The sequence below is a fragment of the Tachypleus tridentatus genome, chromosome 8, assembly GCF_004210375.1.
Source record: "Tachypleus tridentatus isolate NWPU-2018 chromosome 8, ASM421037v1, whole genome shotgun sequence".
NCBI lineage: Eukaryota > Metazoa > Arthropoda > Merostomata > Xiphosura > Limulidae > Tachypleus > Tachypleus tridentatus.
The window spans coordinates 119,392,723-119,405,625 of NC_134832.1; the positions used below are offsets into that span (position 1 = coordinate 119,392,723).

The window sequence follows — 12,903 nt, forward strand, 5'->3', positions numbered from 1 at the left end:
TTTTAACTGTACGTATTGTACAATATTTTAACGATTTAGATTTTAGAGAACTGTAAGTAAAGTAAAAGAAATCATTACAATCTTGAAACGAGGTCTCAGGAATAAAAGTGAGTAAATGGAGGAAATTATTCTTAGGAAAAAAAACACCCTAATCTTTGATTCCATGTGAGTGTTTCTATATTATTAAGAATGTTTCAAGTTTCACAAAACTGTGGAGACGTGTAAACACCACTTTATGATACTATTACGGTTGACAGTACAATCGTCACTAGAGAACACAACTTTAGAAATTCATTCTGGTTACATACCACTGCAGCACCTGTTTCTGCTACGAAGCAATATAACTACAAACAAAAGCACTAGGTTTCACTTTAGATTTAATTTTGTGTTCACTAGAGGGGGGAACTGTAGCAGCTACTTCTGGCTAAATATCACTGTACCCATTGTAGAGTATCGTTCGGTGATCAATTTTAACAACAAGCTCAGTTGGAGCTGTCCTTTAGTTTGAAAAATAATTAGACGAATTCATAGCTTTTATTCATCATCACTATTAACATTTTTGTAGGTTATTGAAAGAGTCTTAAGTTATTGTTTGTAATTTTACTTACTATAGAGAATGACGTCATTTTATTACAGAAGAAGTAAAACTCTAAGACATTCGTGGAAAATTAAGTTGTTTAACTTGAAAAAAATGTTAAATTTAAGAATAGATCGGACAGTGAATTGGCTATCTATTTGACATGATAGAAAGCGTGTGGTTGCTGATTAGGTTTGCAACATAAACATTAATATCAATATATAGTTTTTCCCTTTTCTAAATTTTTCTCTACTTCAGAGAAGAGTGTCAGAATAACTGAAAGTACAAATTTTGGAAGAAACGACTAGAAAGAATATTCTTAAAGGAGAACGAAAAAGTGAAAAGTCTTCAGAATTACAACATTAAAATCAAGGATTCGATTATTTTTGGTGAACACAACAGATAGAGTGATGTGGCATGCTATAAGAAAAACACACAGAGTTATATTTACATTCTGCACCACAATCACATGCCACTTATCTAACATGTACACAGAGTTTAGCTACACTTACAAGAAATAAATAGAAAAATAAACTATATTAATTATATTATTTATCTACAAACTTAATTAAAACTCTATTCATGTGTGTATAGAAAAATATATTATTTTGTTTCGTGATATATGTTAACAGTCAATTAATCAAAATTTTAGGCTTTCCAAATATATTTTATTAATTTTACTATATATATATTTTACTTACACACCTAAAGTACCTCCACTTTTATACATACAATTTAAGCACTTGCGAATTAGTTTGTTTTTTGAATTTTGCACAAAGCTACTCGAGGGCTATGTGTGCTAGCCGTCCCTAATTTAATAGTGTAAGACAAGATGGAAGGCAGCTAGTCATCACCACCCACCACCAACTCTTGGGCTACTCTTTTACCAACGAATAGTGGGATCGAACGTTACATTTTAACGCTCCCACGGGTGATAAGGCGAGCATGTTTGGTGCGACGGAGATTCGAGTCCACGACTCTCAGATTACGAGTTGAACGCCTGAACACGCTTGGCCATGCCGGGCCCCAAATATTTCAGCTTTGGGGGTGTTTTCTTAGAGCAAAGCCACATCAGGCTATCTGCTGAGCCCACCGAGGGGAATTGAACCCCTGATTTTAGCGTTGTAAATCCGTAGACATACCGCTGTACTAGCGAGGGGCGTGTGAATTAGTAGGCGTGACTGGAAGGTCAATACAAGAAAAAATAATAAATATGGTTTGAATTTCGCTCAAAGCTACACTAGGGCTATCTGCGCTAGCCGTCCCTAATTTTGCAGTGTAAGACTAGAGGAAAGGCAGCTAGTCATCACCACTCACCACCAACACGTGAGCTACTCTTTTACCAACAAATAGTGGGATTGACCGTCACGTTATAACGCCTTCACGTCTGAGAGGGCGAGCATGTTTGATGTGACGAGGATTCGAACACGCGATCCTCGGATAGACGAGGAAGGTGAAACAGTTTTCCGTCTGCGTTACGCAGATTACGCAGGTTCCGCCATATAGTGGGTCTTTTATAAGAGAAATCTTAAGAAGATGCTGTAAAATTTTGATATTTCTGACTTAGACAGGTTTTACTGTTTAATACAATGGAAAGTTCTTGTAAGACTTAGGTTTTGTATTGCATGTTTTGTGTTATTTTTGAAGATAAGGCATGAAAACTATATAAGAGATAGTTTCTAAAGATTACACTGCACAACAATTTTTTTGAAAAGTTTTGCTTCCTAAAAGTTTTTGCTGAGTGTGACAGGTACCTGGTGGATATGCACAAATATAATTTTGGTTTTGCTTCATCACGTAGGAACTCTGGGAAATAGACAGTTAACTGCTTAGCGGCAATAACGTATTTAATTGCGTTTATGTTTCTAATACGCTATTAAGTTCAACATAATTAAAAGTATTTTGCTCCTGAATTTCGTTTGTATTCAATGTCCGGTGCATCACATTGCAGTGTCCAACAGTAGTCAGCAAGCATTGACAAATTCCAGTTGCCCCGATAGATATCGTTTTTCCATTGTAGCAATGTCCTGGTGAAACCTTTCACCGTGTTCGTCACTGATAGCACCGAGATTTGCGGGAAAGAAGTCCAAGTGTGAGTGGAGGAAATGAATCTTGAGTGACATGTTGCACTTCATTGTTTTGTATGCTTTGAGAAGTTTGTCTATCAGCTGATTTGATGTGGGGCTCTGTAATTACCAAGAAAATTGTCAACAACGTCTTTGAAGGCTTTCCAGGCAATCTCTTCTGGCCCAACTAACAGATCTTCGAACCGCTTGTCATTCATAACATGTCTAATCTTAGGGTCAACAAAAATGCCCTCTTCGATCTTGGCCTCAGTTGTTCTTGGGAAAATCTGTCTTAAATAACGAAAACCTTCACCTTCTTTGTTCATTGCTTTCATGAAATTCTTCATAAGCCCCAATTTTATCTGAAGCGAAGGCAAAAAAAATTCTGCCGGGTCGACAAGCGGTTCATGTGCCACATTTTTCTGTCCTGAACTAACTTTTTACGGAGTGGCCAGCTCTATCTAGAATAATGTGACTCTTTGGCACTTCTGGTCCAATTCACAGATGAAACAACAGTACTTTGTATAGCCGAGCTGCAGTCCCAGTAACAGAGCAACAACTTTCAGATCTCCACAGATATTGCAGTTGTACTTGTTGTACTGGATGTACTTCAGCAACATTTCCATGCTCTCGTAGGTTTCTTTCGTGTGTGCTACATAGCCAACAGGTATTGAAGGGTGAACGTTGTCATTGTGTAACAGAACAGCTTTGAGGCTTAACATTGATGAATCAATAAAGAGACGCCACTCTCGCGGGTCATAGTTACAACCCAAAGCAGAGAACAATCCTTCGATATCAACACAGAAACAGAGACTGTCAACTTGTGCAAAGAATTTGGTTATATCATCTTGGCGGCTTCGAAAAACAGAAATTGTCGTACTTGGTGACAGCAAACACTTTTCCTGCAGTCTCGAACCCAGCAATTCGGCTTTTGCTTTTGACAGACCCAAATCTTTGACCAGGTCGTTTAATTCTGACTGTGTTATGAGATGTGGATCACCTGAGGAGCACGGTTCAAAATTCGGATCAATGTTACTGCCAGTTCCCTGCATTGCAGTTTCTTCATCTGGTTCGTCTAAGGTCCATTCCTCTGGTGGTTTCGGAATTGAAAGACTATCGTCATATAGCACGGGTCTCATTACTGAAGGCAGATTAGGGTATTCAATTGACTTCTTGTTTTTGGCAGTGAAACCAGACACATTTGTCAAATAGATGTAACAGTCCGTCACATGGTCTTTCTGTTCTCGCCATATCATCGGGACATCAAACGGCATTGTCTTTCGAGTGCCTCTGAGCCAAGCTCTCAGACAGACAGCGCATGTCGCTCAACAAATGTGAGGCGCCCATTCCTGGTCTTGATCGCTAATTTTACAGCCGAAGTACAGATGATATGCTTTCTTCACAAGAGCAGTCATTGAGTGTCTCTGATGAACAAGCGTATACTCGCCACAAATATAGCAGAATGTATCGCGGCTGTTACATTGACGAGACATATTGACTGACACCAATCATCCTGAAAAATGTCTATAACATCTAACTTACTTGTTACAGTGCTACTGAGGCAATGCTATATTCTGAAACAATACGTACACACTATAAGGTCTATTAATCCAATGAGCAGCATCTGTGTATGCAAGCCATTTTTATAGCCTGCTGAGACAGTGTCAAGCTGGCTCCGGCATGCCCAGGCTGCATACTTCCCCAGAACAGCTTCCAACCTGGCCTGATTTCATGCCTGGACGTGCCCGGACTGCACAAAATATTGATCACAGGTCTCTTACAGAAACGAAAAATTTTGGACACAAATATAAGAAAAAGCATGACAAAACTGAATATTTCGATAAAACGGTATGTGATGGGCAAATTTGGATGTTATTTTCGTAATCAACAGCCAAAATTCTATAAGGAACACCCAACAGTGTTCAAGAAGCAAAAACTTTGTTGTGCAGTGTTACGACTTATGGTTAAGATTAATGAATCTGTAAGTCAATATTTTTCTAAACAAGTGATACTGAGCACACATTTTCTTAAGCAAGTAATTTGTTTCATCTGTAACAGGTTTACCAATAATTAAGTGATTGAATGCGCCGACAGTATTGTTACTATTCTATTTAAATTTCTTTATAATATTAATAATTACAGAGCACGATTGGTTGTTGCTGTTATTTTACGTATACGATATTATTTTAAAATCTTTAAACATGGTTTGTTGATTCTTAACTAAACTTCTTTTTATATATGACTCATAATTCGTTTTTATTATTTACAGGAGTTGTTTTCTTGTTGATTCTGTCCACCGCTGATAATCAAACCATAGATTTTTCCACTATAAGTAGCAAACGTACTGCTCAGTCACTAGGGGACAATTTACAAGAAAAAGTTCGTTTGTCGTAACGTAAGGTAAATTCGGAATCACGTTTTCCTAAATTTAAAATGTATACCTTTACCCCCTGGTGAGCTATACACGAGGGCTATCTGCGCTAGCCGTCCCTAACTTAGCAGTGTTAAAACTAGAGGGAAGGCGACTAGTTCTCAACACCCACCGACAATTCTTGGGCTACTCTTTTATCAACGAATAGTGGTCTTTACCGTCACATTATAACGCTCCCACGGCTGAGAGGGAGAGTATGTGACAGGGATTCAAATCTACGACCTTCAGTCGATCTCTCTAACCACCTGGATATGCCCATCTGGTGAGAGGCGATCAGTAAGACAGTACAATGAAACTAAATACATTTATATTTACTACGTACATTAAACATTATTGGAAATCAAAAATCATGATTTTGGTTCAATTATTTTCGAGTTAAAGCTACACTGGGCTATCAATTGTGTATACCGGAAAATCGAACTTGGATTTTTTAGTGTTGTAAGTCTAAAAACTTACTATTGTTTCATGGGGATCTCGTGGTTTAGAAACTTTATTTGTGTGTATATATATTATGCGTTGTTTTGGCGTCAACAGCACGCCACATTAATAAGGGAATAACAAATAAGTTTCAACTGGAATATTGAAAGACAATCCTTATTGTTTTATAAAGTTTCTTAGAGTCTGTGACGTAACCCAGTCAGCTAAACTCATATGGTATAAAATACTCTATCATAAACGTATGGGCATTAAAGTAAAGTCACTAACTTTTTTATTATTTTGTTTAGATAGTCAGCATCAAAAAACAACAACTGAAATTTACTAAAAGGTATATAATAAAAATAAATTTTTAAAACGAAACATGCGTGTGTTATAATTAGGATTACTTTGTCATATTTATTAAAGGTATAAGGCAATGTAGAATTCTTTACCTAACCTAGCGTATTAAAGTTTGTTTTGTTTTAAATGCAGTCTTTATAGTAGTGAACCACAAATGATTGAATTGTTAGGTATTTGTATGGTTAGGTAATTAGCAATTTTAAGAATTCTTCATCACATAGTCTGAGGGCCAGGTTTTCCTGCCAAATAAAATATTAAAAAAAAATATATAAATACGCCTTCTTAGGTTAAAAAAAAACACACAAAAAACATTTAAATGTTTCAAAATATATATTACGGAACAGCAAAAGTTTAATCCAGCATTTTGATTAATTCACATAATAACAGTAACGTTGCTTTGAATTAACGTGTTTCTTAGTAATGAACTAGTTTATTAGAATATATTTATTACAACAAGACAAAAAGCCTTCCTTACCTGATAAGACTCTACGAGATGTAAATGCTGACTATGATTTCTTTACTTACATTTGCTGGTTTGCAATTACAGTATTATTAAATGATTTCCTTCTTAATTAGTCTTCATAATATTATTAGAAAACATTATACGCACACACCTAGACAAAAAGCAAAATCAACTAACAAAAGTAAATATACTCCGTGATTTAAAAAATCACGAAACCATATACTGCTATATACCATATATTCCCGACATCAGCAGAAAAATAACCAACATTTGGCAAAAACTAGTAACAAAATATGACATTCCAGTTAATACCAAATTTATTCAAAAGCCAGGCACAAAACTAAGGTCTATACTATGTAAAAACTTCACTGACAAATATCACACCAACATTATTTATAAAATACAATGTGATAACTGCCACGACTTCTATATTGGAGAAACATGTAGAAAAATGGAAACCAGATTCAAATAACATAAAAAAGTCACCTTCACATGTTTTCGAACACTGCAAGTCAAATAAACACAACATAACCGTAGAAAACACCGAAATACTAAATAAAGAAACAGATATAAACAAACGCAAAATTAAAGAAGCCTTACTTATACAACAACTTAAACCCAAAATAAACCAATATAAAGGAACGCCTTTATACTTATATTAATAAATATAATCCAACATCTAAACACGCCCTCTAGATTCCTACACTCAATTACACAACCGCCTTCAAACATGTGGTCAGCTATCGGTCAGTTACCTCTTTCTTTCTTTGTGAACCGTTTTTTACATATCTAATTTTCTCTACAAGTGGGTTTTCTCATCATCACGGAATATTATCAGTTATTTACATAAGGTTAAAGTTGAAATCATCACCAACTCATACTCCAAGGTACCTTATTATTATTATTTCAAGGGCATTTGTAAAATCTGACTTTTTTTTATAGAGCACTTAAACACCAAAAATGTCAAGACTGCTGGAAATACTGTACATATAACCAGCATTTTAATTTGGACAGTTGTCACTATTTCAAAATTTTATTGTAACTCCGGCTATATTTAAGCGGCCCAGCATAGCCAGACGGTTAAGGCATTCGATTCGTAATCTGAGGGTTGCGGGTTCGAATCCCCGTCACATCAAACATGCTCGTCCTCTCAGCCGTGTAGGCGTTATAATGTGACGGTAAATTCCCACTATTCGTCGGTAAAAGAGTAGCCAAAGAGTTGGCCGTGGGTGGTGATGATTAGTTACCTTCCTTTTAGTCTTACACTGCTGAATTAAAGACGGCTAGCATAGATAGCCCTCGTGTAGCTTTGCGCGAAATTTAAAACAAACTATATTTAAGTCATACAAGCAAAACAATATAATTTTTGTAAAATGCGTAAGCTTAATTTATATACAACCCTCGCGATGTTCACGTTAGTAAAAGGAAAACACAGATGTAAATATATATTTAGGAGTTTTTGATTTAAACTTACAGAATAACAATGTATGTTTAAAATTGTAATTCCAAAGAAAAGTATAGCTAACCGTTATCATCTTATGTCACTGTTTATACGCCAAAAGCTGACGAAGTATTGGAAATCAAATAAGTTTTAACATTGTTATAAAAAACAAATTAGCCGATTCCCCTGTTCCCAGCCGATTCCTCCTGTTCCCATCTATTTCTCTTAATTTATCCATCGTGACTCGTAAAATATATTAAACGTTACAGTTTAAACATAGAAATCCGGCAAAATATTATAAAATATATAGGCCAAAAATTGTTTTATAAAAAGAGATTAACTGCAGAATGTTTTGTTTGTTTATTTGCATTACACATTATATTAATTTACCTATCGCCTCTCGAAATTAGATGTGTATAACTCATTGTTATAAGAATGCTTCGGCCTCTTAGCTTAGTAATATTCCGTCATTTAAACTACAGCATTTAAAGTATTATGCTGCATATAAACAGCGCTTTACAGAATCTTTTGCCTCTTGTCATTCGGTTCAAACGCCCCCCCCCCGCTAGTACAGTGGTATGTCTCCGGATTTACAACGCTAAAATCAGCGGTTCGATTCCCCTCGGTGGGCTGAGCAGATAGCCGTATGTGGCTTTGCTATAAGAAAAACACACAAACATACACTCGGTTCAAATGATGGCCCCTGGTATTCAACAAATAGTTAAAAATTGATTTGTTGGAAACAAAAGGTAAAACTGAAATGCAATTTATTACACACATTAAGAGGAAAGTGAAAAAAGAAACAAAAACAACATGTGCAATTAATTTGTTTTTAACAATTTTTTAACCCTATGTTACTACCTTAGAAAAGCTATTTCAAGTTAAGTAATTCTCAAACTTTTAAGTGTTTCTGTTAAGCAGCGGTATAGCTTACTAAAAATATTTCCAAATGTACCACACAAACGTAAATAATATCTAATTATTAAGCATAGTTGCAAAATTAGATAATCTCAAAACTACTTTCGCTATAAAAAAGTTTTAAAAAAATGTGTGTACAAATATCCTCGCCAACATACGTGCATTGTGTTCCCATCATAATTAGCATTGTGAGCATTAATCGTAAATATAAAAACTAATTATTTAGGGCGATACAAAAAAAATGTAAACGTTTATATACGGTGTAATTTTTAATGTTTCTATAAACATTTGTACTGAAGTATACAACATTTACATTCTTAAAGCAACTAAGCTTCTTGTTTCATCCATTGCATGTAACGCATATTGTTGGCTTTGAACTGTGCAAATCCCGCCTGTTCTCTAAATTTGTAGAAGATTCTTGAGAGTAAGAATAAACAATGTTTGCTTTATGAAAACGCTAGTATCTTCGTAATTTGGTGAACGTTCTAGAAACTCGCCTTACATTATATAAAACTGACGCTGAGAAGAATTATTAGTCATCTGCAGTCTGTGCTACAGACTTCTGAAGCTATAATTGTGATTAACGCTTATTAATCGGAAAACTACAGTATCTGATCATGAACGCTTATAGATTTCGAACATTACAAACTATTCATTTTCAGTGAATTACTTCGGACGTTATTATTGATATGAGGACATTAAATATTTTCGATGGGAAAAGTCAGCTTATAAGAGTGTGAGGCCAAACAAGAATAGAACTAGCTAGCATTCCCGTCAAGTGAAGTATACCCGTGTATCAACATAAAATTAATTTACGCCTCATGGACCTGGGTCGTCGATAAAATATTAAGTTCCAGACCAGATATAAAACTTGGATTTCTATGTCAGTTTGTAAAACTCTCATATATAAACTGTCATTTGTCATAACTATTAGTGATAGCCCTTATTATAAATTGTATTTTTTGTTTGTTTGTATACTAAAATATATTTATGTTAAAAAAGGAAAATTGTGTGTATCAATCTTGTTGACAAATATCATAACTTTGATACATATTAACATTTAATTAACTTCTAAATTCAAATTCAAATTTCCGGTTACTTGAAATAGTAAGTAATACGTTAACATACTTAATATAATAAATCGGGGAGTTGTCCGAAATAAACTATAATGCGTAACACTAACTATTCAAAGTAACAGTGTACATAGAAAATAACCAAACTTTCAAGTACTCAGAGTGACAATGTACGTATAAAACATGGTGTTTTTGAACTTCGATTGTTTTTGTAGCTATATAATATATACTAAAAACTCATTACTCAGAATAAACTATTAAGTTAATAATATAAACTATTGGTAGTTTATCACGTTTCAAGGAGATTTAGCCTTTCTTCTTTCTCCCAACAAAGTTGTCCATTGAGACGTGTCCTCCCATGGAAAAGTACAATAAGTCTATACATTTAGTAGGAAAACACCTGTAGAAAGTCGAATATAAATCAGGTATTATTAAACAATTGTACATTTTATTTATTTAAAATAAGGTATAAATAGTAAATAGTTTGAAATTATTTAAATACAACAAAAGTAATTTTATTACAATTTTACCAAACTTTATTAATATTTTTAATGATTGATTTACAGCAGTTTGATGTGCTGTTAATTTCGAATTTTTATCTTCCTAATTTTAAAGAAAACAGAGGGGAAATAAACTAACCTTAAGACTTAATAAAGAGAAAAAAGAAAACATTAAATGCCTCGTTATAAATGTCGTAAACCTATACACTTGTTTCAAAACACCAAACATTTCGTCTCCTTTTTGTTACAGAGCTAACATTGGCATCAAAATGGTGGATAAGATTAAAACAATATAAGATTTTGCATCACAAAGCTATTAACAGGTATTGCTATCTTAGTTTACTGACGCAGTATATTCATGGTAAAAGTTAGTCAAACATTTATCTTATCCATCTTTAATCTACAAAGCTTAACTGTACGACAAAAGTCTTTCGAAGTCTTAAAAAATATCAACTATTGACAAGTTTATTGATTTAAATATTCCATACCAACTAATTTATTGCTACTTCCTGAACTAAATATAATTCCAATTCCCTATAAGTGGCAGGAGTACTTTGAACATTTATTTAATAACACCACAATAAATCATAAACGATTAAATGTTGTCTTCCAGAGATTAGTTTAGACGAGAACATCTTGTGATATTAAGTAAGATACAACTACATCTTATAAAACATTCACTACCAGTAATTTCATGAACTAATAAGCAAATTATTTTTCATCAAATTGAAGTATACATGAAAATAAAACGATGTACAAAAGTGCGAGGTGTATACGAAATCAGATTACACAGTGTTTTACGATACCATAAGATACATGAGAACAAAGTAATATATAAAAGTGTGATGTCTGTGTAAAACCGGATTCTAGTGTTTTACGATACCATAAGATACATGAGAACAAAGTAATATATAAAAGTGTGATGTCTGTGTAAAACCGGATTCTAGTGTTTTACGATACCATAAAATACATGAGAACAAAGTAATATATAAAAGTGTGATGTCTGTGTAAAACCGGATTCTAGTGTTTTACGATACCATAAGGTAGCCAAAAATAAGATGGTACTGACAAGAAACGTAACTCGTTTGTACTCAGCATATTTTAATGTTATTATTGTATCATCTCGTGAAATATATATATAGAAAAACAATCAGTTCCTTAAAATATAGCGCAGAATAAACACACTTGTTAGCAATCATCTGATTCTAGCCTCCCCTACACTGAAAATTGCATATTAGAAGGAATGTGAGTTTTATGTGTTCCAGTGTTACTTTAAATAAAGTTTGTTTCTGACAAACTTTTGTAAAATTCTCAAAATGATTTCTGTAGAGATATTAGTTGGTGATATAAGGAAGATCTATATAGCAATACTGTGTGTGTGTTGTAAAGATTTCCATTTCCAGTTTTCTGTAGTAATAACAAATGGATTTTCGTTGAGATATCATCTATAGACAAATAAATAAATGCATATTAACTTCACAGAATAAATTTGCACTTATAAAAATATTCTATAAAATACAGTATAAGACAAGTCGTTCTATAAACAGTACCTGATGACTTAAAGCCATCATGATAAATTACCTTATGGAAACATCATCAAGATGTCTCAAAATTCCTCTAATGTACTGAAGATGTTTATTACTGTCGTTGTTTTGTTGTTCATAACTAAACTTCGATTCCCGTCGAATGAATCTTTTACTTTGTGCCTATGTTGGTTTTAAGAACGTTTCTTTATACTTTCAGTAATACCGTTACGGTTCGTGTATCACTATTTTTAAAACGGAAAGATAAACGAGTCATATACCACTTTCATATCTTATTGGTGTTATAGCTGAAAGCGTTAGTGACAGATATAGAATCCATAAAATGTATTAAGATATTAAAAACAAAGAATGATAAAAAATACAATCTTCATAAAGACGTATCATTTCATTTCTACAAACAATGAAATCTACTAACCATTAAAATTGTCACTTTTAAATAAACTAATAAAAATCCTTTATTAGAATAACCAATTTTCACATAAAAATTTCTCCTTCCGATTATTTCATTACATGTAATCAGAAGAATAATTACAAATCATCATACTATAGCACCATTACACTCGAAAATTGCATTAATGTTTTTAAACTTTATATGTGTTTACAAATACTCTGAAGTCGCATAAATATTAGAACAAACAAAAGAAAGGCACTAAATATTTGGCACTATAGGGGCAAAACGAATGAATTTCGGTTTGATAAACCTCGTGTTCCAACCACCAGAGTCGAGGAGGCGCCCTCTTTTAGCGTACTTTGCTTCTACCAACATATCCTTCCATACTGTTACTGAAACCGAAAGCTTCATTCAAGAGGTATCCTACTTTATTAGGCAAGATCCTGAAAAAAACAACAAGAGAGTGAAATCTAAAGTTACGTCACCGCCACCACTATCGAGTTACAAAGGACAGAATAAGAAAAACACTGTAAGCTTAAGAGAGAGGAAAATATAAAGCTATGCAACCCACCGAGCTACTAAGGAAATAACATGCAAAATATTATGCGTTTCTGAGAATAATTTATTTACAGTAAATATCAGTCTGTCAGAGTAATGTTAGATATATTATTTGATAGGGTATAGGAAGGGAGTCGATAATTAGCACTAAATGTTTTAAAAAG

The 12,903-nt window shown here is 33.7% G+C and overlaps 1 protein-coding gene across 2 annotated transcripts in view; it reads right to left on the minus strand.

Annotated features, from left to right (window-relative positions):
- Positions 1 to 1,223: 1,223 nt before the first annotated feature.
- The window catches only part of LOC143223336 (epidermal retinol dehydrogenase 2-like), a 34,533-nt gene continuing 22,853 nt past the window's right edge, over positions 1,224 to 12,903 (minus strand). The window contains exon 2 of one of the 2 annotated variants that reach the window (XM_076451208.1): positions 1,224 to 12,624. In XM_076451208.1, the coding sequence (XP_076307323.1) occupies positions 3,105 to 3,917 (813 nt within the window). In that variant the 5' untranslated portion in view covers positions 3,918 to 12,624 and the 3' untranslated portion in view covers positions 1,224 to 3,104. The remainder of the gene's footprint in view (positions 12,625 to 12,903) is intronic. The other variant, XM_076451207.1, reaches the window with a different exon arrangement.